Source organism: Sorex fumeus, unplaced genomic scaffold (assembly GCF_029834395.1).
Source record: "Sorex fumeus unplaced genomic scaffold, SorFum_2.1 ptg000018l, whole genome shotgun sequence".
Lineage (NCBI taxonomy): Eukaryota > Metazoa > Chordata > Mammalia > Eulipotyphla > Soricidae > Sorex > Sorex fumeus.
The window spans coordinates 34,576,304-34,601,415 of NW_026606075.1; the positions used below are offsets into that span (position 1 = coordinate 34,576,304).

Consider the following 25,112-nt stretch of genomic DNA (forward strand, 5'->3'; position numbering starts at 1 on the left):
ACACAGTGTACCATTCCTTCGAGTTTGAGTGAGAGTTTAGCCAGATAGAGTATTCTTGGTGAAGCGTTCATTTCATTGAGCTTTTTCACTATATCTCACCATTGCTTTCAGGCTTGGAGGGTTTCCTCTGATACGTCTGTTGTGAATCTAAAGGGTGCTCCTTTGTATGTGATTTCCTTCTTTGATCTTACTGCTTGCAGTATTGTGTCTCTATCCATAGCATCCATGTTTCTAACTATGATATGTCTTGGAGTGTTTTTGTGAGCGTCTCTTTTAGCTGGCACCCTTCAGGCTTCTTGAATCTGATTGGCTGCATTGTCCAGCTATGAGAACTTTTCAGCAATGATTTGTTTAACTGTGGCTTTTTCATTGGGATTATTTCCCTGACCTTCTGGTACTCCAATGATCCTAATGTTGTTCCTCTTGGAATCATCTCCTAGAACTCTGATTCATTCTAGAGCTATTTTGATGTCCTTTGCCATTGTTTGTTGTTGTCTGTAGGCTTGGTGCAGTTGATCTTCCAGCTCACTGATTCTGTCCTCAGCTGTGGCCATTCTACTGTTGAGGGCACAGACTGAGTTTTTTATTTCATCTACCGAATCTTTTATTTGTGACATTTCTGTGCGTAGCTTTCCAATTTCTGCTCTAATTTCTTCCTGGATTTTCTCGATTGATCCATTGTTTCTTTCATGTCCTCCTTCAATTTACTGGATATCTATCTGACTGTTTCATTGAGTTCATTGAACATCTTCATTACTTCATATCTGAATTCTTTCTCAGAGAGGTCTCTTAGGTGAATAGCATCTACTGAGGCTTCTGGACTCTTTTCATCATCCTCCCCTTGTGGTGGGGATTTGCGCTATTTCTTCATGTTGGTGTGGACACAGAGATGTTACCTGAGTGAGATTGCTAGGTATGAATAAACTACCTGCGGCCATGTGAGCGTTGGTGGGCCCAAAATTAGCCCACACCCACTTCTACAGAGGCCACGCCTGCTTCTGAAGAGGCCATGCCCCCTACAGGTACCTGGTGTCTGTTGGGGGTACAACCTGGGGGTGTAAGAAGACCGGTCACAGCTTTGGGGATGAACAGAAAGAGGCTCAGGGATGGTGAGCGTCCCAGGGTTCTAGAGGATGCCTGGGGCGCGTTTGCCGGGAAAGCTAAGTCCTGGATTCTGAGGCTAGTATTTTTTAAGGCATATCCTTCTAACTCTGTTTGTTCGTTCTTTCTTTTTGTTTTGGGTTGTTTAGAGCCACACCCAGTGGTGCTCAGGACTTACTCCTGACTGTGTTTAAGCCTCACTTCTGGCAGATCTCAGCGGACCAGATATGGCACCGATATAAGAACCTGGGTCGGCTGTGCAAGGCAAACATCATAAGCAGTATACCATCTCTCTGACCCTTAACTTCAAGTTCTTTACTCACAGAAGACCTGAGAGTAGTAAATACTTTAAGACTCAGGAATATTTTTTGTTTGTTTTGAGAAGGTCACACATCACATTGCTCAGGGCTTACTTCTGGCTTTGTGTTCAGCGACTACTCCTAGCAGGGCTTGAGGGATCATATGGGGGATCGAAGATACAATCTGGGTCAGCCATGTGCAAAGCAAGAACCCTACTCACTATCCTCCAGACCCAGAACTTAGGAATCTATTAAGGTATCTTCAGAATAAAAGTAATTTTTGCCTATTTTTTTTTACTCAGGATCTATGGATGTATACTAAAGTTAGTTCTTAAGTGGGATATTCCATTTTCATCTTTCCATGATTTTGTTAGGTGTCTTCGGGCTTTGAATACTTTCAGAAGTGGAAAAAGGAAAAGAGTAAAAGCACAATTTCAAAAAAACTTTCTGTTGTAGTGTGACAAGACCCCTAATGTGCTCACCTATTACAGTCCTGCCTATGTTGTATTAACGGCAAGACTTTTAGACTTTGAATTCAGTAGCAGTGTTGATAGATTTCTCTTATACCATCTTTTCAGATAAGAAGTTTTGAAATTGTTTTTCTGTTGCTTAGCAGACCCAATGATAGAATTCATCCTGCAGGAAATGTTTCTGGTGATTCAGTGCAGGTAATGGATTTTGCTCTGAGTCAGTGGTGAAACACTTCCTTGGCTTGATTAGCCGGGAGACGCTGTAGGGTGTTGTCTTCAGGATAAACATGGTTTTAAGATGCAGTTGTGACTTCTTCTCAGAGAAAACCCAAGTCTGATTAATTAAATCTATTTCCTGAAGCATTGTTGCTCTTACTAGAGATTTTTAAAATTCCTTTTTCAATACTTTATAAACTTTATGATATATCAGACTCCCAAATGTATTAGTGATAAAACCTGACTAGAGGTTGAGAGTCATATTATGTTCTGCTATAGGACTTTTTGAGTTGTTTAGTGGTAATTTATGCCAGTGTGCTTTTGCAGACTTGTGTGTGTGTGTATGTGTGTGTGTGTGTTTCTAGGAATTGAACCCAGGGGCCTCACATCCTACTGTTATATTGTTGAGCTTAGCACTGACTTAAAGATTCAAATAACAAGTGTTCCATGTTAATCCTTTTTGGGGGGAGGGAGTGGTTAGGGTCACAATGGGCAGTGTTCAGGACTTGCTCCTGGCTCTGGTCTCAGGGATCACTCCTTGTGGGGCTCAGGGGACCAACTGTATGCAGTGCTAGGGATTGAACCTTGGTCAGCTCTGTACAAGGCAAGCACTTTAACAGCTGTACTATCTCTCTGCCCTACATATTTTTCCTTTAATTTTAGTCATATATGCATATATATCAGCACATATATATGTATATCACTTGATCACTTGACTTCCCGTTAATCGTCAATTTGCTCGAGCGGGCACCAGTAACATCTCCATTTGTCCCTGTTGCATGCTAGTGTAGCCCAATGGCGTCTGTTCATTCTAGGAGCATGAAGAGCCTCAAACCGATCGTTCAGGATCTTGGTGAAGAAGTCTGACCATCTGGTAGGTGGGCAGCCACGCGGTCTTTTGATGTCCCATGGAATCCAGTCAGTAACAGCTCTAGTCCAGCAGTTGTCTCCAAATCTCATTACGTGTCCAGCCCATCTGATTTTTGACACCTTGGCAAACGAGACAGAGTCCCTGATTCTTGATCATAGGAACTCCGGATTCTTTCTCTCATTTGAGTGAAACGTGATACTCCAAGCATAGCTCTTTCAATTCCTCTTTGGGAGACCCGAATAGTGTTCTCATCCTGTTTGAGTAGGGCCCAGGTCTCTGAGGCGTATGTTAATGCAGGAAGAACAGTGGAATCAAAGAGATGTGCCCGGAGCCGGAGGTTCTTCATCCTCTTAGCTATTTCTTTGACGCTCTTGAGGGCGTTCCAAGCCACTCTCTTCCTCAGGTGCCAGGTCATTCATCATGTTGACTTCTCGACCTAGATACACGTAACTGTTGCTTTTGGAGATGGTCGTTCCATTGAGAGCAAATGGAGCGTCAGGAACGAGGCTGTTTCTCATAAACATTGTCTTCATAAGATTCCGCTGTAGTCCGACCTTTCCACACTCACGGGCGAAGTTGGCCAGCATTTGTGCCGCTTGGCTAATGTTTGGTGTTATTAGAACAATGTCATCAGCAAAGCGGAGGTGGTGTAGTATGTATATACTTTTACTTATGTTTGACTCTAAATATGAGTCTCAGATTTTATCATGCATCAGAATTGCTTAGATAGCTAATTCAAGAATAGATTGCTAAGTTCTGCCTCTAGTTTCTGATTTAGTACTTCTGTGGAGTCCAGAATTTACTTTTCTAACCTATTTCCAGTTGAGGTTGGTACAACTGGTTTGGGAGCCATACTTTGAGAAAGATTGGAATAACCTTAATAATTTGTAATAAATAAATTATTGAAACAAAATAACAAGTCTGTTAGGTAATAGCCCACATTAAAACTACTCTTTTAATGACCGATGGTTCTGCTGTTTAATTATGTAAGAATAAATAAAATTGTATACTTCATAAAAATCTTTCTGGTGCCCTGTTTTATTTGATCATCCTCAATCACAACATAAGATCGAAGTTACTATTTCTCTTTTCTAAGTGAAACTCTAGTGAAGTAATTTGCTCAAATTAGAACTTCAACCTACTACTCTTCAGTGTTTTTTAAATGTAGCATTTTCTCCCAAAATAAAAAATATATATACCCTTATTTGAACATACTTTTTCTTTCACCAGTTGGCAAACTCAGTAGGTCTCAAAAATCTTCTCCTTCATAAACATTTCCTTAAGCAATGGTTCTCAATGTCGCTTGAAACTAGGATTCACCTAAAAGAATTATTTGATTTAATTGGTTAGAAGCTGTGATTTGAGAACCATATTTTCATTTATTATTTGCAATGTAAAATATTTTTCCTTAGGGAATATGAGAGACAGACAGGAGACAGACTGATGCATTCAAGAGAAAATGTGATTCCCCAGTGGGGAAGAGAGTGAACCCACCCACAAAATAAAGAAAGGAATTACACATATGAGCTTGAGATATGGGCGACTTCCAAAATGGGGAATGCAACTACATGTCAGATTTTAAATTCTAGGTCATTCTTATCTCCAGTTTATGTTGAGAAGTACAGCCTTGGGAGCCTGAATGAAAGTTGATTTAGGCTTCAGATAATTTGCATTCAGAGACAAGAGCCCTGGGAGCACCACTAACTTAATTGTTACAAATTATTGATGTTTTTGATTGTTGTGATTTTTTATTGTTGCTGTTTGTTTTGTTTTGGGACACACCCATAGTATTCAGAGCTTACTGCCAGCCCCGCGCTTAGGGCCCCTGATGGGGCTCAGGGAACCGTAAGGGAGTGCCAGAAATTGAACCCAAGTCAGCTGTGTGCAAGGCCAATGCCTTACCCATGTACTGTCTCTCTGGCCCATGGTCAGTAATGTGTTGATTGTATAGATTAATACAATTTAGATGTCAGTGTCTGGATTTTAAAGGTGGGGAGGGGCATCCAAAAGGGGAATTTTAAATTTTGGTGAATGCCAATTAATTTTATAATTGTGCTTCGTTTGGCCATTGGTCTTGAATGTACCTTTAGGAAGATTTTTTTGTGATTGTTTCTTTACATACTTTCTTCTCTACGTCACAGATCATTTACAAGTCTGTGATTAATGCTTTTTAAAATCGACCAAAATTGTGTTAAATATCACTTCTTGACAAAGATCAAGGAAAATTGTGCTAAACAGATTTTCCAAACTCTTTCCTTCTAATTTCAAGTTCATATGGTACTTAGGGAGCTGAATGAAATAATGTAAGTTGTCATATACATTTAACCAACTTTAATTTAGATGTACAAGTCAGAATATATCCATACAGCTCATGTTTTAACTTAATATTTATGAAAACTAGTAACGTTTTTCTTTTCTCTTTGACTTATAATTTCTATAAGAAAGGCCTGTTGTTTTAGGAAGTTGGGGGATGAAATTTTGCAAAATGCAATAGCATTCACGATCATTTCTGCCCCTTCTTTTCTGTTTTATCATTTCTCTTGACCATTCTTTTAAGTAAAAACTACTAAATCAGCCAAACAGGGTCCATGCTATCTTGTTGCATTTAACTTTGTACCTGTTTTTTTTTAATAACGATGCTTTATTTGTGGTACAAATTAAGGTCATATAGGCACATTGCATTAACTTATTCAAACTTTATATTTTGATGGATTTGTTTGAAATTTATATTAGGAAATGCAATCTTTGTTCTACTATTCACTTTATTGACACTTTTGTTTACTTCCCCAGAACTGATTTTAATTCTAGGTGTCTCTTCCTTTTTGCATATAAAAAATTCAATTTGCTCAGAGTCCTGCTGACAACAGGTATCTCCGTGTTGAATATTGCTTGGCAGCTGAGGGGACCAAAACTGAGCTGAAGTTATGTTAATTTTGAGGAGAAGGAGGATGAAGACAGGTATATGTTTAGAGGCAATTTTGATTTTGGTTAAAGATCAGAGAACTCATTTTTTTCTCTACATGTGCTTTGGAGTTATTTAGGAAAGTTATGTTTTTTCAAAAAATTTTAATATTACTTTCCTTTTACATGACATAGTCTTACTAATTTTTCTTGTTTCACTGCTTCTTTTATTTAGTTACTTGACTATTCTCTTTCTTCCCTGGGTGTCATCTTAACCTATGTTGTGTGTGTGTGTGTGTGTGTGTGTGTGTGAGAGAGAGAGAGAGAGAGAGAGAGAGAGAGAGAGAAAGAGAGAGAGAGAGAAAGGAGGAAAGGAGAGAGGGAGAGGAAAAGGAAAGGTAAGGGAGGAAAAGAGAGGGAGAGAGAGAAAGAAAAATAGCATTTATAAGATATTTTGTGTATTGTTTTTACTAGCTAGAACATATTCATTTTATTTACTTTTTTGTATGATTTTCTTGAATTTTAATACATATTTGAAGTTGTGTCTACACTTTAAGATTTTTTCTATACTTTATTTAGTTTTGGCTACTGTTTTGAATTTCTCATACTGCACCTTGGATTTCCAAACTGTCCGGGATTCTGCTGTGGGTCCGCAGAAGCACTACACCATATCCTACAACTCTCACTTAGGACATGGTCACAAAGTGTCCTTGATTGCACGCCACACAGTGTATTACTACTGGGTTGTTGGGATCTAACCACTCCATCAGTGGCAATCTAGGTATTTTCTTTTGCCAAGGAGAACTCTGAAAACTTTTTTGAGAAATTAAAAATTCTATCGACTCTTTTCCTGTAATGGTAGCACTGTTGCACTGTCCTCCCATTGTTCATCGATTTGCTCGAGCGGGCACCAGTAACGTCTCCATGACGAGACTTGTTGTTGGTTTGGGCATATCAAATATGCCACGGGTAGCTTGCCAGGCTCTGCCGTGCAAGATGGGATACTCTCGGTAGGTAGCTTGCCAGGCTTTCTGAGAGGGATGAAGGAATTGAACCCAGGTTGGCCACATGCATGGCAAACGCCCTACCTGCTGTGCTATTGCTCCAGCCCTGCCCCTCATAGTACAATTTAAAGACATTTAAACTAGGGGAAAACAAATTATTTAAGTTTGATGAAAGTCATCTCATGGGCTGGAGCATTAGGACAGCAGTTAGGGCACTTGCGTTGCACTAGGCTGACCCATATTGGATCTGCAGCACCCCACGTGGTCCCCGAAGCACTGCCAGGAGTGATCCCTGATCAGAGAACTGAGAGTAAGCCCTGAGCACCACCAGGTGTGGCCAAAACAAACAAACAAAAAACTTATCATCTCACTTCCCTTGAAGCAAATGCTGGATTTAATTTCACATGAAGAAACATTCATATTTAATAAACATTCCTTGCTTAGAGTCCTGGTGATGTTCAGAAGTTTAAAATGAAGACTTCTGTGGAATAAGTAATTTGTTCTTCTATCTATATTAAACATTTTTTTCTGTTGTGTTCTACGTGTGTCTTTGAGTTTAGTTTAAAATCTGGTAGGTGAGCAAAATGAGGGGTGGGGCAGAAAAAAGAAGATCCCCAATACCAAATTCTTCTCTTTTTTTTTAGATTTTTAAAATTTTATAAAGTAGTTTACAACATTTTATTACATTTAATGTTCAAACACCAATCCCACCACCATTACACCTTCCCACCTCCATATTTTGGATGTTTCCAACCCGAACCCCAACCAACCCCTGCCCCAAAGCAGAACCGAAATAATATGTTTTGTGTTGTTTGTTATGAAAAACCACTGAAAATGCTACAAAAAGTACCCTTAGAGGAAAGAGTGTGAAGATTGTTGTATTACAGCCAGGGGCCATTAAGCCCTTCTATAAGAGATCACTAAGATATTATTAAAGGCTGAGCCTTGTGTGCTTTTATATATATATACATATATACATACATACATGTATGTATGTATACATATATATGTAAAAATTTTTTTTTCCTCTAAGATTGATTGCCTCCTACTTTGAACCCTATCAGATGTGGTGTGGTACTCTTGGAGTATGGGTAGGGTCCAGGAATAGGTTCACTTATGAGTGAGACTCAGCCTGAGTGTGTGGAGAGAGGCCGTGATCATGGCAGTGGTTGAGTTCTGAAGGTTTTTGGCTACTACAGCTGGGTCCCTTGGAGCGGGGGAGGACTCTCACCCATCCCCCTCAAGAGCACCCCAATGAAACAGCCTGGCACAGCACGGCAACATGAATACCAGACTCTTCTCTGCTTACTTGTTACCTAACAATTTTATGTAAATGCACACTGGATTATTGCTAACATACCGTTCATGATTTTTTTGGGGGGGCCATACCTGATGATGCTCCTGACTCTGTACTCAGGAATTACTCCTGGTGTGCTTGGGGGGGTCAGATAGGATGCTGAAGATAGAACCTGGTTTGGCCCGTTGCAAGATAAACGTCCTAACTGCCTTCCTATCGTTCCAGCCATATTCATGTTATTCTATCAAATCTTTTATGCAGATTGCTCTAGCCCCTTTCCAAAGTTGGGTGTTTCTGCATTATTTCAATGGTAACATTTTAGGTTCCTGTTATATATTTTTGTATCAATATTATGTTTTAAGGGCAGAGAGATAGTATAGTGGGTAAGGCAGATAAGACACTTGCCTTGCATGCTGCCAACCTGGGCTTGATCATTGGCGACTTCTGTGTTCTCTCGAGCCTTGCCAGCACAGCCAAGTGTGGCCCAAACACAACACTAGCATAATTTGCACTTCAGAGTATAATCAGTTCATTCTAAAATAAGTTAAAAAATTAAGTCCTTATTAGAAAAAATATAATACGATTTTTAGGCCAGTAGTGATACTGTGTGAAAGACAATAACTCAATATATGACATAAAACAAAAAAGCTTTGCATTTTCACAGACGTCCTTTTAATTTCTTTGCCAATTTTCAGAAGACTAACACTTTTAACATCACTAATAATGGTCGAATGACATTATTAATAAACTAACAGAATGAGTTTCAGAAAAACAAGGATGCTGCAGACTTTTATAGATACAACCGCAATAATAATGACTGGCATTTGTATTGCAGCTTATAAAAGACAGATGTAACTTTGACAGAGACTCAAAATGGAGAAGTCCCAAAATGGAGCAGACAGAGAAAAACAAAATCCAGTCGTCTTTTGAGATTCAAAATAGACTTGATTGAAATTGTGAAAGACATGAAGAAATTGAATATTATAACAAACTTTTAAGTTGTTATTAGAAAAAAATTCTAATATTACTTTACAGGGTTAAGTGAAAATATCAGATGGAAATTTTAGCTTGAATACTCAAAAATGCCTTCCTCATTGCTATTTATTTCTTTTTGAAGCACATAATTATATAATTAATTTTAAGAATAAAAAACTCTTTAAAGAGGGCTGGAGCAATAGCACAGTGGGTAGGGCATTTGCCTTGCACGCGGCTGACCCGGGTTCTATTCCCAGCATCCCATATGTTCCCCTGAGCACCGCCAGGGGTAATTCCTGAGCGCACGAGCCAGGAGGAACCCCTGTGCATCACCAGGTGTGACCCAAAAAGCAAAAAAAAACTCTTTAAAAAGAATAAAAAACTCTTTCCAAGGGCTGGAGAAAATCAACAGCAGCAATTTGCACATGAAGACCCAGGTTTGATCCCCAGCACCCTTAAGTTCCCCTGAGCCCTGCCAGGGGTGATCCTTGAGTGCAGAGCTATAAGTAGCCCTGGTCACATCTGGGTGTGGCCCAAAAGCAGAAAAAGGGATTAGGGTGGGCAGGGAAGAAGGGAGGAGGAGAAGGAGGGAGAAGGAGAAGGATTTGTACAATTAGTCAGTCATAGTTATCACTCTATCACTGCAGTGTTTCTGTTCCCTCTTTCTGCCACCATGACCTCTTTCATGCCACATTCAAGGTAAGAGGGAAACGCACCCTTTAACCCTGAGATTAGTAGCACTACATTAGAGGGCAACTGTGACCATCACAGCTCACAAACACCTGAGCTTGGAGCCATCAATTGTACCTAATTTGACTTTCATATAACCTACTCTTAGCAAATTCATACACTTGGCTGGAAAGTTAGTATGTTATGCTTATCTTTTTCTGTTTTTTCTAATGTTACTTCCAAATATTTTTTAAAATTCTCTTGTATATTTTCAATATAATTTAACCTTTCTTGAGACCGGTCATGAGACCAGGATGTGAAAGTTTAGTTTGATGACCTGAATTTCTCAACTGAGTGGAAGAGATCTCTATTAAACTCAAACCATTCCTTCTACAAGTGCCTTTTACCTCCTCATGCCCTAATTTCTGCTGCTTTAGAGATTACATATTCATCATACCATGATGAATATCAGAGCCTGGGTCCTATTCACTGACTGACAACCTAAACCAAGGTTGAGTTCAGTTGTATTAATCTCCATGTTTCACTTCACACAAAATCTGTACAAAATAAACTTTTTCTTGGTGGTGGTGGGGCACAACCAGTGCTACTCGGGGCTTATTCCTTACTCTGTGCTACAGAAACACTCCTGCTGGTTTTCAGGGACCACATACAGTGCCAAGGATCAAACTTGGGCTAGCCTCATGCCAAGCGATCACCTTAACCTCATACTATTTCTCTGACTCCCACAATAAGCATTTTAACAATAATAGCATAGTGCATCTTTACAGGTTATTATGCATAAAATTCATTTCAGAGAAAATAAAGTATGAATCTCTGGACTCAAGAAAGTGATTTTAAATATATTAGAAGGGAAGCTTCTCTATTGTAAGTAAGCTTATCCTGTGTGTGGAAAAAAGAATAGATCAAAGTCTTCTTATGCCCTCAACATGGTTCTACTATAACTTTTTTATTTTCTTTCTTTTTTTGCTTTTTGGGGGGTACTGTTTTGGGGGTGGAGTATTGCTGAGAGTGTTTGGACTTAGAGGTGTTAGAGGGCTAGCAGGCTGAACTCCTAGTGGGATATGCACTTTGGATATGTCCAAAGAAGTTACTGAACCACATCCCAACCCCTCCTCTAAAGTTTTTAATAAAATTTCCCAATCAAATAAGCTTTTACTAAAGATCAAGGAGAGTCCTTTTCTTATGAATTATGATTTCAGTCTTTACATTAGTAAAATTCTTACAAACTCCAGTCTTAATAACTTTCTGCCAGTGCATATGTCTTAACTCTTTGACATGTGTCCAGCTTTGGCATGAAGTGGGGCACTGCAACAAGGCTACAGCATCCCATGAAAGCAAGCAGATGTCATTTTCCAGACTTAGTATTCTGTAAAGGGGAAAGCAGACATAGAAGAGAAAAAATTAAAAATTGAACTGTGGAGGAAGAGATGAGAGAACTCATAGAAATTTGGATCTTGGATAAATATTAGAAGTGTTCTAATTTGCTTGTCTTCTTTAATAAAGAAGAAAGCAAGCTTTCCTTGTATCACTTACCTAGAACCCAAAACACTGTAGCTAAACATAGCAGAAGTTGGATTGAGGAAAATAAGTAATAAAATGAAGTGAAAGGGATAACAGATTTAATAACATCATAGATATTTAGTTGTGATCCAAAAAGTAATAATCAAAAAAGAAAGAAAAGACCTAAAAACAATGGGAAAGAGAAATCACATCAGTATAACATCACTGTATCACTGTCACTGTTATCCCGTTGTTCATCAAGTTGCTTGAGTGGGCACCAGTAATGTCTCCATTTGCCCCTGTTGAATGCTAGTGTATCCTGATGGTGTACTGGGGCTTTTTCAGGGTCAGAAGAATGAGGACCATCTTTGTTACTTTTTTTAGCGTATCAGATATGCCACTGGTAGCTTGCCAGGCTCGATCATATGGGCGGGGTACTCTTGTAGCTCGCCGATCTCTCTGAGGGGGCCCCAGAAATTCTGCATGACTCTCTTCCGGGAGTTTTGTTTTATAGTCTCTGGATCTTGGCTGTTAATGAGATTACATGGGGCAGTTTGTGGGTGTGACTGCCAAGCTACTGGAAAACTTGGGGTCTGGGTGGAGGAGGCCCAGTCCGGGTTCAAGCAGGCTTGGAGATCTCAGCCACAGGTTCAACATACCTGGGTTCCTTCATGCATGAGGCTCGTCCGAATATAACAACAAAATGAAAATTATTAGACCTGAAAATATGTTCTTTTAATCAAAAGGTTATCTTAACAGTATTTGCCTTATTGTCCCTGCCTCATTTTAAGCAATTTCACTGAGGTTAAACTTTCTCATTCATTTTTGCTCTATGATAATAAAAAAGTCATTCCTTACACATAGTAGGAGTTTAAGTAAACTAAGGTGAACATGTTTATGGAAGGGATTACTGTCAATGTCTAATGAGTAATAGGAATACCTACAGGAATCATGTGACTTCAAATAAATTTAATAGATGCATATTCCCACTTACCTTCCCATTATTAAACATAATTACTCAAGGTGGAAAATGGGGGGATCGGGTTAGAGCAGCATTTTTATTTTCATAATTCTCTGTTCTCCCTCTAGTTTTGCTTACAATGGACGGGAAGACACTGGGAAGAGATATGAAGCCTTTGTAAGATAAAAACTAGCACAAGGCTCTTCGGAAGGAAGTCTATGGAGTGGGACTGATTGGGACCTTGGGTGCCAGCTGTTAGATCCAAGGCAGATGGGCTTGTGCTGCCCTGCAAATGCTTGTGTCTGGCCAATAATCACACAGCACAACAGCCAGATTCCAGCAAAGAAGGGCAGAGCAGAGAGACATTTTTTTTCCTGGCACTTGTTGGTCTTTGGATGTTAGCTGCACTGAACATTTAAATTAAGTTAATATTGCTGGCCATATGTTCTGTATACTGTGGTTATATAGTGTTGTCTTGGTTGCTAGCTACTTTGGATACTGTGGTAAAGCAAATTGTTGCCTTAGCCACCAACCACATTGTCAGTATAGTTCTAACTTTATTCTTTTCCACCCCTACCTTCTGAAAACAGCTTCTTAGATAGATACAATTGTCTCTAGGATAAATGACCTAAATGTTATTTAGCCCCTAAGTCCCAAGGATACAAGTATCCTCTCTTTCTCTTCCTGACCCTCTTGTCCACATATGATGGTTGCTGAGAGCTCATTTAACAATGGTCTAGGATTAAAATGCTGGCTTTCTGAGTAAATCCGAGACTTAGAACTGTCTTTGTCGTGACCTAAACATTCTCCACATTCATATGTCATTCTTTGATGTGGAATTCAAATGATATTTCTCTGCACTGACTTACTCCTCTCTAATTTCTAAATGTCGAGCTGCCCTGAGAAAAAGCAATCTTCCTCGTCAACTGTTGTTACAAGTGAATTTATTAAATTATTCATTTAGGTAAGAAGAGAAAGGACATGGGAGGATTGAGCAGCATATAATGAAAGTAGAAGAAGGACTAAAAAAAGAGGCAAGGCATGAAAAGGCTCTATGGTCTCTGAAGTCTTCAGTGAGATTTGGTTCTGGCACTGAGGCTGTAGAGTAAAAGATCCTCTGTTTTTTGCTTAAACCGTCTCTTGGAGGAAATGCTGAAATGATGAAGGATTCCAGGCAGGACTTGTGTGCATCTCAGTGGACTTCTTGTTCATTTTCCTATAGTATATGCTGTTTTAGAATCCTGAAAGTTATTGGCTAGAAAGTTCTTAGTAGTAGAGCACATGTCTAGCTTGGGTGAGGCTTCACATTTGTTCCCCAGCATGTGTGTGTGTGCGCACATGTGCACATGTGCACCTTTCTGCACACACATGCATGCACACACATACATTCACACACACACTCAAAAATACTAAAAGCTATTTCTTGAAATGTATTCCTTCCTCCTACTAGATAACAGAATTTTGATGGACAGATAGATTTTCTGTAACTTTCAATTTATGACAGACAATTAAATGTAAGATCTGAGACTTTCAAACATACAAATTAGAAACAAGTGTTATCTTTTCAGATTAAGAGCCATCAGGGGACTGGAGAGATACTTCAGAGGGTTGCCTTGGATGCAGCCAAACCTTGTTCAATCCATGGCATCCCATATGGCTCCCTGAGCACTTTCAGGAATGATTCCTGAGTGCAGAGCCAGGAATAACCCTTGAGCTTTGCTTGGTGTCACCTAAAAACAAACAGAAGAGAACCATCATGTTAGATGGTTTATATATGTATAAATCAAAGCATAAGCAAATAAAAATGGATATACCCATTTAAAAAGGTTGCATGTAAATGTATCTTGGTTAATGACAATTTGTACTTACGCATTTTGTAATATGAAACTTAAATTTTTTAAGAATGGAAGAAGGACTGCATGGAAAGAAAACATAATCAGTGCAGTTTTAAATTTGACCAATTAAATTCTGCAGAACATGTGCATATTTCCAGGGAATATGAACACTTAGGGACTAGAATTTTATTTTCTATTAGGCATATACGAGGGACCATGTGGACATTTTATGGTTTGGATTATAAACTACAAGTCTTTAGATTTGAAAAGCAAAGTGGCTTTGTGTGACTTGATGTAATGATTCCCAACAGGGTTTAAATAAACTTCTTAGCAATGTTTTATGGATTACTTTAAAAGAAACTATGTACAAGGAGTTTGATCAAATAAAAAAATTTAAACTAAACTACCTCTTTTGTTGACTTAGTTTAGATTGCTTGCAGTTGATCTATATTAGTGTGCTTGCACGTTTGCATGTATGTATGTGTGTGTGTGGTGTTATCTATATTTTATATTACATAAATCTAAAACCTTCATCTTCTTAATCCAGAAATGTTTTTAAAGAAATCATCCAATTATGTGCATTGGTTTAAAGTTATTCTGTTGCTACTGACTTAAGAAGAAAAAAAGAAAAGATATTTGTAAACCTGCCAAGTTTGGGGGTAAAAGTTGGAAGGAGATTTGTGTTTTTGGAGGAAGATAGTCAACATTGTAAGAAGATTTGGAATAAAATACCAGTATAATCAGTTCTTGAGTGTGAAATACCACACTGTCTAATGTAACATTTTAGAAGAAAATTAATAAAAGATGAATGCTAGGAAAAATGCATCTTCATAAAACAGAGGTTTTCATGCTATTCAAATACTTTAATTTTTACTTATAAGAAATAGTGTCCTGAAATTATGAGACTAAAATGAACCCCCAAATACCCTAATTTCTAGTTGGTAAGAAATCTGGAAAACATGACCAAAATTAAGTCAATTGGTAATTCCTAGTGTTAGCCCAATATCTCATAAAAACACAGTGCCTTGTATTTATAACTAATCTCTATTGAATGAATGAATGGATGAGCGAATGAATAAATGACCTGCAAACCACATTTAGCTGGCATTTTTAGTTCATGGAAAAGTTTTATTTTGTCTTCTGTGGTTTTTTTGTATTTTATAATTTTTAGCAGTAAATGTCATGTAGCTAAAATTGTTCAAGATATGCATAGCTAGAATTTGCCTTAAAATAAAATATAAATCTCACCTCTAACAAAGAATAACACATCTAGGACTCAAATGGCAGAGAGCTGTATTTTATATTAAACATTTCTTTTTTCTTTGTTTTAAAAAATCTGTTTGTACCCAAACAATATTTATAGGGTAAATTTTTTTAAAGTAGAAACTGATATTAACCTGAAATAACCAATCTCTTGCCTCTGATGCAAAGCAACATAAATTCCCTTGTAGAGGGTGGAAATGTCTATCCCTTATTGAAAACCAGCTCAGGTTCTACATAAATGCCAAATTTCATGTTGCAAATATATTTTTTAAATAATTAAACATTTGTTAAGATTGGGGAAAGTTGTCAGGGGTGGCTTGAGTCATATTTGAATGACATTTTTTTAAGTGAACCTATTAAAACTATCTCTTGCTCTCCCTGATAGAAACAGAATATTGAACCCAGCTGTATAGATATTCTGAGCCATTGTGGTAGCTGGTAGTTGAGTTCTTTGACTAATGGTAAGATTTTTGTCTAGGTACATCACATGGATTTAGTTATCTGCCCACTGGAATGACACAATGGGGAGATATCTGGTGAATATGGTGGAACATCTGTGAATGGATTACAACTATGTCTTATGTGAATCATTCTTCCCTCAAAAATCTAGTTTAACAGATAACAAATTCTTAACTGCTGTTGAATAAACTGAGATGTTTGGCTTATTCTAGGGGTTGGGAGGGAGTGAAGATACCACATCCTCTAAAGCATTTTCCCAGTAATTTTTTGAGACCCCTACATTTAGGAACACAAACAAAAAATATTGACAAAAGTTATTAGAAAGCAGACGTGGTCACAGCCTGTAATAAGTTATACCTTCTTCAGCTATTCAGCACCATTATGAAAGCCACAGGTCTTGACAGACATAAATGTCTTTCAGCACAAAGGGCTTCATTAAAAGTGTGCAGAACATGTGACCTCAGGATCACCCTCCTGCAGAATTTCTATGACTCTTAAAGGGTGCTCACTTCTTGGGGGATGCATTTGGTACAAAGCTCTTTAGATGACAGTTTCTTTCACGGAATGATTCTGTTTCACCTTGATTTCCCTAATCTGGGATCAGACTCTTTAGAGTACTATTAAAAACAACTGGAAAGAAGGCAAACAACAACAACAACAAAAAACCCATGAAGTTCTTATAGGATCACTTACGTGTGAAACTGGTTTCCTGAATAGCGCTAATGCTGCTTATACATTTTCTGGGTAATTTAGCCTATGTGTTTATATGTATCAGGTGGGTAAGTAGCTTAGTTTGTGTTTTTAATTCTTTTCAGGAGTGACCTGCCTCTGTAGGACCTGGGCATCTGGCATCGTCCTGTAGTCTGACTCTTTCTCTGTGTCTCCATTTACCTTTCTTTGCTCCTTTCGCCCCTTGGCATTAAAAAGAAAATGAGCCTGCATAAAGTCTATTCACCAGGGATGTTTTCAGTAAGAGTGTGTTTGTGTGTGCCTTTGCATTTTATGAAATGTGAGCAAGTGGTGAGTGTCTTTGTGAATAACTAATTAACATCTATTGAGAATTTTACAGATTTTATAATGAGAACTTTTTAGCTGTGACAAACAGGTCACACAGATTACTTTTCAAAAATGAGATAAGTATACTCCAAATTAATATTCGATGGAGTAAGTATGTATCTGTTTGACTTGGTGTAATTACTGAGGGGCCGTTTCCATAAAACCAACAAACTGATGATTCGCAGTTCAAAGGAGCCTCACTACCATCTTTAAATTGAAGAATTTGTGAACTTTTAGAGAATTAAATCTATAAATGGGAATGGGGAAATGAAATTTGTGAATGTGATGTGTTCCAAAGACTAAATTGATGGAATTTGTACTATAAAATATAGTAATAAATTTGTGCTTTTTGTTTTATTTTAAATAGATACATAGTCGGTTTTTTTCTATTGAAATGTTTGTTCATTCACACATTTTATTTGGTAATATTCTGGGGTTTGTTTGAGAAAAGAATGAAGAATATCTAAATGGAAATGTGAATTGTTTAAAATTACCAAGACTTTCTTTTCTGAACTTGAAAACAGTTGACGTTTCCCAAAATGAGAATAATAAATTTGCTTGCAGTTATAGCGTCATCACCGGGACTTCTCTCTTTTTTAGACGACCAGTCAAGAGTGTCTGGATCAGATAAAGACAGCAGCGACTCAGTGAGGGTGCTCCTCACAGAGGACAGCGATGCAGACCTAACATATGGGGAGGCAAGCCCCTCTCCAAATAATCATATCTTCCTTTTCTCAAGGTATCCAACGACAGGAGGTGGTCTGTAAAAGGCTGGATGACAACTCCATTGTTCAGAACAACTACTGTGACCCCGATGGCAAGCCCCCCGAAAACCAGCGCTCCTGCAACGGGGAGCCCTGCCCGCCTGAGTAAGTGAGAGTGAGCGCTTTTCCTGCAGGTGCCAAGGGCCATCATTTCTATGTGGAAAAATATACTCGTGTTTTCTAAGTAAATTCGAAAAGGGTAGAACATTGCAGAGGGTGATGTCAAGTCACAGAACAGAGATTCTTATTTGCTGGGCCACGCCTGTTAGTCCTCAGGAATCACTCCTGGTGGGCTCAAGGGACCATAAAGGGGCCCGGAATCCAAGTCAGGTTGACTCTGTGCAAGGCGAATGCCCTACCCACTGCACTGTCTCTCGGGTTCCAGAACCAATAAAACCCAGAGATTCTTATTTCTTTATTTATAGGTCTCAGTTACTAACCCCTTGAGGCAGGAGCACCCCAGTGCTGGAAATGATCATATTCCTCACTTTTAAGGTGTATCTTTCCACATTTTAACATTTTGCAGCCGAGGGGGCTATGAAAATCAGCATGATTTTTTGCGCTTAAATATTCAGCGATGAAATGTCAGTGCTTTCATTTGCTAACTCAGTTTTACATGTCATCATCCTAAAGCGTCTGTCTTTTGAGTTTGGGGAACAGTCGTGCAAGTGTACTCCACTCAGATTCCTGACTGATGTAGTTCTTACAGCTTAACGTAAAAGGAAAAAGAGAGCCCACTCATCTCAACTATAATTGATAAAAACTAATATTTAAAACATGGCATCCACTTTAAGTGAGCTCCATTTTGTAACTTGTAAGAATTCACAGATTTTCAACTGAGCAGAGAGCAATGACAAGGTGAAAAAGAGTAAAGATGCTGAGTTAGTGATGAAAATACTGATCTGTGTAGGAATTTTTGCCTGGTTAACTATAGTAGAACAGACTGTGTATAAATGACTATGCATTCTTATTTGAGAAATCAAAGTAACCGTCATCCTTAACTAATGATCCCAACCTGGAATTTGTAAGGGAAAAAGAGAGTGAACAAACAAATCTATATATCCCAAGCCCTAGATGACTGGACAGGAAAGTCTATTTTGAAGTAACTTTAATACAGTATTTTTAATACAGTGGAGTTCCCCAAATCTTGGGATCTGTAATGATAAGGAATTCAGATTCCAAATACCATTAAAGGGAGATGCTTTTCTTAATTTTATTCCCAAAAAATGCTGCCTATGCACTTTGATTATCTAAAATCAGTAAGCATCTGCCTAAATGTTTGAATCCTAAGCATGGTAAGCACGGTCCTCCCGTTGTTCACCGATTTGCTCGAGCGGGCCCAGTAACGTCTCCATCATGAGACTTGTTGTAACTGTGTTTGGCATATCGAATACATCATGGGTAGCTTGCCAGGCTCTGCCGTGCGGGCGAGATACTCTCGGTAGCTTGCCGGGCTCTCCGAGAGGGGCGGAGGAATCGAACTCGGGTTGGCCATGTTGGCTGCTTGTAAGGCAAAAGCCCTACCGCTGTGCTACTTTCTCTAGTCTCTATAAAAAATTTTAGGGCAATGAATATTAAATAAGGAGCATAAGAAATTTAGATAAGCCAATAGCTTTTAATTCTAAGACACATTTTTATATTTATTCTTTTCAAAATATTATTACCATGTAACTAATTCCTTAAGGTCCAGATACAGTTACATAGAAATATGACCTAGACATATATATTTTTTTAGTTTTTCTTTGTTATGTCAAAGGAATAAGGTTGTCTTTTGTAAGGTTATCTCAAGAGACTGAAAAATTATATAAAACAAAGTATTATCTACAAACTAGAGCCTAATTTTGTTCCTTCTAGGCTTTCCAATCACTTCAGCATATTCTTATGCAACTGTGATCCTAATCCATCAAGTTAATTCCCTGACAATCAGGATTTTTAACTATTACGTTTGGCTTTTGAGCAGCCATTTAAGGCATGAGGCCTGTGTGGGCCCAGTCGCACCTGTTCAATTTTGGTCTCAACCTTTTTTAAAAATTTGCTTAAGCTCAAATTCTACCCAAGTGTCCATTGGGATTTGAATGATTGGTCATTCCATCTCATAAACAGCGTTGGGTTTTGTTTTTTAAAACAATTTACCAATAATTGATGTGTTTGAATTACCATAGAGGGCTGGAACAATAGCACAGCGGGTAAGGCATTTGCTTTGCATGCAGCTGACCCGGGTTCGGTTCGGTTCCTCCGCCCCTCTCAGAGAGCCTGGCAAGCTACCGAGAATATTCTGCCCACATGGCAAAGCCTGGCAAGCTCCCTGTGGCGTATTTGATATGCCAAAAAACAGTAACAACAAGTTTCTCAATGGAGATGTTACTGGTGCCTGCTTGAGCAAATCGATGAACAACGGGAGGACAGATTAAAGTTTTCTATCTTCTTTTCTTATACAATTCTAAAATAAAATGATATATACTACATTTTTTTTCAAGTTTAGATATCTGGGGGTAGAATTGAGAAAAGATAAAAAGAATATAAGAAAGAAAGAAAGAAAATTTAGACCAACAGTTTTCTAATTGGAAAGCGTTCAAGAAATACACTTAAAATATAACTACTTGTTATTTTTATATTGGCATACCATTGGTTTGCTTTACACATTTTTCTCCTCTTCAGAATATGTTACCACACCACACCCAGCACCGAAGTTCAATATTTGTCAACCACAGTTCCATCTCCCTCTCTCATTCTCTAAACCTTAGTTCTGCCTTTGGAGTTCAAGGATTTGTTTTTATTTGTTTTTGTCTGTTCCCTTGCTTTCCGTCTCAATATCCCACGCAAGTGAGATCATGTTGTTACTATTCGTTATTAGTTCACATCCTCTTGGTTCCTTTTAAGTTTCTCTGTTTTCCTTTGGGCTTGGATATTAGAAATAATATCCTCATTCTTCAGCATGTTTGCTGCATATGAGATTTCCAAGTAGACACTTGTATTATAGAGATAAAAATTATAAACTACTAAATTCAATAAGAACCTTTAACTGAATGAGGAGGAAAAGAGATGTTATTTCAGATGATAATGTTGTGCTAACCATATTTGGTTTTTATAACATATATATTAAAGCACAAAATATTTTGAAAACAAGTGTAAAGAAGACAGAGCATCCATAATTCCTTTATTATCACTTAATATTTTGGCAAATATATTTGTTGTCTTATTTCTTTGTCTATGCAGTCATATGTATATAACAAAATAGTATTGCACTATTTATCATGATTTCTGGTTGCTTCTCAACATATTTTGAACATTAAACATATTCCACAGCATCTAGTACAGGCCATTGTTTATTAAACTTGGTTTTCCACAGTTTAACACCGTTAGTTATCTCCTAGCTTTTGATCCTATATGAATCTACAGTATGAATATTAACATCTATCCATCTGCTTAATGAATAGGAATAGAATTTATGGTTCAAATGAAAATATATGTTCATCTTTGAGACATATTGTCAAAATTTTCTCCAGGAAGAATATATGAATGTATACACCCACTAATATTATATAAAAATAATATTTCCCTAAACTGAGCAGCTCTGGATATTTTTATTATTATAATATTTAATTATTTATAATATTTTTATTATTTTAAAAAAATCTTTGATTTTTGTTTTTTGGGGAGGACCCGCACATGGATGTATTCAAGGGTTACTCCTGGCTCAGCACTCAGGGATCACTCCTAGTGGTCCTCAGGGGAGCATACAGGATGCCAGGAATCAAACCTGTGTTGGTGTGTACAAGGCTAGCTCCCTATCCACTGTGCTATCTCTCTAGTCCCTGACTATTTTATATAGAAGAAAGACATGATATCTAATTTATGTTTTATTTGGCATATGTTGGTTTACTGATACCAGGATTTTAAAATTTCACTCAGTAGCAAATAGGCCTGGAGTAATAGCACAATGGGTGGGGCGTTTGTCTTGCATGCAGCCGACGTGGGCTTGATTCCTCTGTCCCTCTCAGAGAGCCTGGCAAGCTACCAAGAGTATCCCACCCGTACGGCAGAACCTGGCAAGCTACCCATGATGTATTCGTTATGCCAAACACAGTAACAACAAGTCTCACAATGGAGATGTTACTGGTGCCGCTCAAGCAAATCGATGAACAACGGGAGGACAGTGCTACAGTGCTACTTTCCAGCTTTTCCTCTTTACTGTCTGTTCCATTTTTCTATTTATAATCTTGTTATTGATTTACATGAACTCTTAAGGCACTAAGGATATTAACTCTTTCACATGCTTCTGAATATTTCTTCTCATGTTTTCCATATTATTTATGATATTGCAATCAATTTTTACTTATAAAAGTTTTAAAATATTATATGGAAAGTTACCAAACCCTTTCCCCCGCCTATTCCTGCAAAAATTGGTATAATGTTTAGAAAAGCTTTGTTTATTCCAATGTGATATTTCTAGATGTTATGCTTCTTTCTTATTTTGGGGATATTTTGTGGTGGGGGCGGGGGTGTTCCCAAGCAGTACTCAGGGGGTCTGGAGCCACTCTCTGAAATTCTCAGTCAGCCAGGCTGGAGGTTCATAGTGAAGGCTCAAGGAGGCAGTGCCAAGACTGCCTAAGTCAATTCAGACTCAGTGGTACCCTGGGTCTCTAGGGCCACACTGAGCAGTGCTCAGCAACTTTCAGGGCTGAGGGTTGCCTCCAGTGATATTGGGGAGGCCAGGTGGTGCCCACAGACCAGACCAGGTTGTGAAATGAGTGCTTACAATGTACCATCTCCCCATCCCCATAAAGTTTGTTGTGTTGTTGTTTCAAATGTAAATTTTCAAATCCTTATGTAGGTTTTGAGGAAAGGGTTTACACAACATTTACTTATATGTATTTTTGTTTTTCCCAGGCCATTAAAATTTTAATAGTAGTTAAAATTTTAATAGTAATGTTTAATTAGAAAGTACCTTTTCAAAACAATGCAGTATTTCTAATTAACTGTCATATTAGAAACCTAACAGAATATGGAAAATAGAGTGCAAAAACATTCATCCTTGAGCTTCCTTTAAAAAACCTTGATGAGAGAGATACTAAGAAGAATAGGCAAAAATGGCATTGGTGGAGAAAGACAGTGTCGATTTACATGACTTTGAAGGGTCAGAGGATGCCTGTCTGAGAAGAAAAACCAAATGTACTTATAGCAGCAATGAAATGACAAGGAGTGTCAATCAAAATGATTGTGTGGCCAGGAACATAGGAAAAATGCATTCGAGAGGCACTAGGTAAAGAAAGGTGGGATTTAGGACATGGCTTTGAGGCAGAGAGATAGTACAGTGAGTAGGATGCTTGCCTTGCATGCAGCTGACCAAGTTGGATCCCTATCATAGGCATATGGTACCCTGAGTCCTACCAGGAGTGATCTCTAAGTGCAGAGCCAAGAAAAAGCCCTAAGCATTGCCAGATGTACTGCCCCTCCCCCCACAGGAAAAAAAGAACATAGCTTAAATCATTGGAAAAGGGAAAGGGAGAAGTTGGTATTAAAGACTGATGGAAAACTCATGCCAAAGGAGGGAATACTGAATTGAAACCCAAAAGGAAAGGCCAAAGGGTTCAGCCTTGACTAAGTTCTGTCAGTAGCAAGAACATTTCTGATGGTTGTCTAACACAGAAGTTTTGAATTTGTGAAAATCAGAAAGGCAATAACAGTACAGTATGATAATACTTGCCTATGAATTTAAAAAAACATTTCTGAAACAATTGCACTTCTACAATCTCAAACAATTGTAGAAGGCACTGTGCTTTGGGTGAAATGATTCCATTTTTTAAGAACTGTCTAATTGGACAAATGCATATAAAAATAACTATAGTACAAGGTCATCTATTAAATACAATAAAGGAGTTAAAAGCAATACTGCTAAAGAATGTTCACTCAGACTAGGAAAAGATTTTTACTGGAGGTTAGGGCTTTTTTAGTAGTATTTTTTTATGATACAATATTTAACAACATTATTTTGAGTCACTGCACCTCACCCATGGACAACTAATAACCTGTTTTTTTCAATGTAGAAAAAGACTGGTGACAGTCCTCTATAAAATTGCAAAATTTAAGACTTGGGAAGAATCACAGAAACCATGAAGGTCAACTCCCATCAATTTAAGGATGAGGGATGCGACCTTCAGGGATGTTTTTCCCATTACACCAGACATCACTAACTTTATAAATCACACTTCAGACATCTGGTGACACTTTCATATTCTAAAATTTTGTGCTATATTAACATGTTCTAAGTTGCCATAATTATTTTAGATTTTTTTTAAAAATTGGGGGGATCTTGTTTGTGAATTGTTTAGGATACAGAGACTTCTAGTTAATATTAGTTTCAATTTCCAGTCAGGTGAGGAATGAGAAAATTTTCTTTCTTTAAATCAATTTTTCCTTTGAAAAATTTTCAAAAGTTAATTTAATGATTCAGAAAATCAGTATCTCAGTAAGTAGTCAACAATTTACATAATTAAATTTTTCTTTGATTATAGAAGTTATTGTCTAATTCTGGAGGGTGTGTGTATACTGTGTTTGTAAAAAGTGTTGATGTTTAGACCTTTAACTCAGGGAGAGAGACTGGGAATTCTCTCTTCTCTTATTTGGAAAATTTAAATATCTAGTATGAGTTTATTTTAATGTCTTACATTTTCCTCTAAGTTAAAAAACAAAGAATATTTTGACATTATGACTTTCTTTTTCTCTCCAAAATTATTCTCAAAATCTTTGGGCCAAAAAATGTTATAATGTCTCACGCAACAATTCCTTCCAATAATATTGTGATCTACAGATACTCTAATCAAATCAAATCCACTGCACTAAGTCTGATGATTTTAGACATTCTAACAGATTCCTTAATCATTAGCATGTAATTGACATAAAGATACTTGTGAAGATGAGGCCAATTTAATTAATGGGTGTTGGCAAAAGTTTAGAAACAGCTCAGGCATTATTTATTTATTTTTAGACTTTTATTAAGATACAATAATTTACTAAATTGTTAATAATAGATATATTTTAGGCATATAATGTTCCCAAACTAATCCCACTACCAGTGTCTCACTCCTTTTGCTACTGTCCTCTGGTTCCCTCCCACCCCAAGTCTTACCCCTTGGCAGGCATATAACAAATTTATGTCATACTACTTACTTTAACAATACTAAAAGAAATGACAAGTGGATTTATCAAAACATAAATTAATTAAGTCAATTTGTGATAATTTATTGCTATGCGATTTTAAACAATGTAAATTAGATATTAATTCATTATTGAAAATGTATAAAATCCCTTAGCAAATTAGGAGTAAACATATCTTTCTTATTCTAACAGAGGACAACCATACACACCATTAGTGAGGGCCATACTCAATGCCACATGTTGGGAAGCTTGTCCTGTTCTTCAGAGAACCTCTTTTACACTGCTAGCAAAA

General features: G+C 37.7%; 1 protein-coding gene across 1 annotated transcript in view; it reads left to right on the forward strand.

Annotated features, from left to right (window-relative positions):
- The window catches only part of ADAMTS6 (ADAM metallopeptidase with thrombospondin type 1 motif 6), a 312,693-nt gene that overhangs the window by 242,978 nt on the left and 44,603 nt on the right, over positions 1-25,112 (forward strand). The window contains exon 21 of the mRNA XM_056112563.1: positions 17,638-17,767. Within this exon, the coding sequence (XP_055968538.1) occupies positions 17,638-17,767 (130 nt within the window). The remainder of the gene's footprint in view (positions 1-17,637; positions 17,768-25,112) is intronic.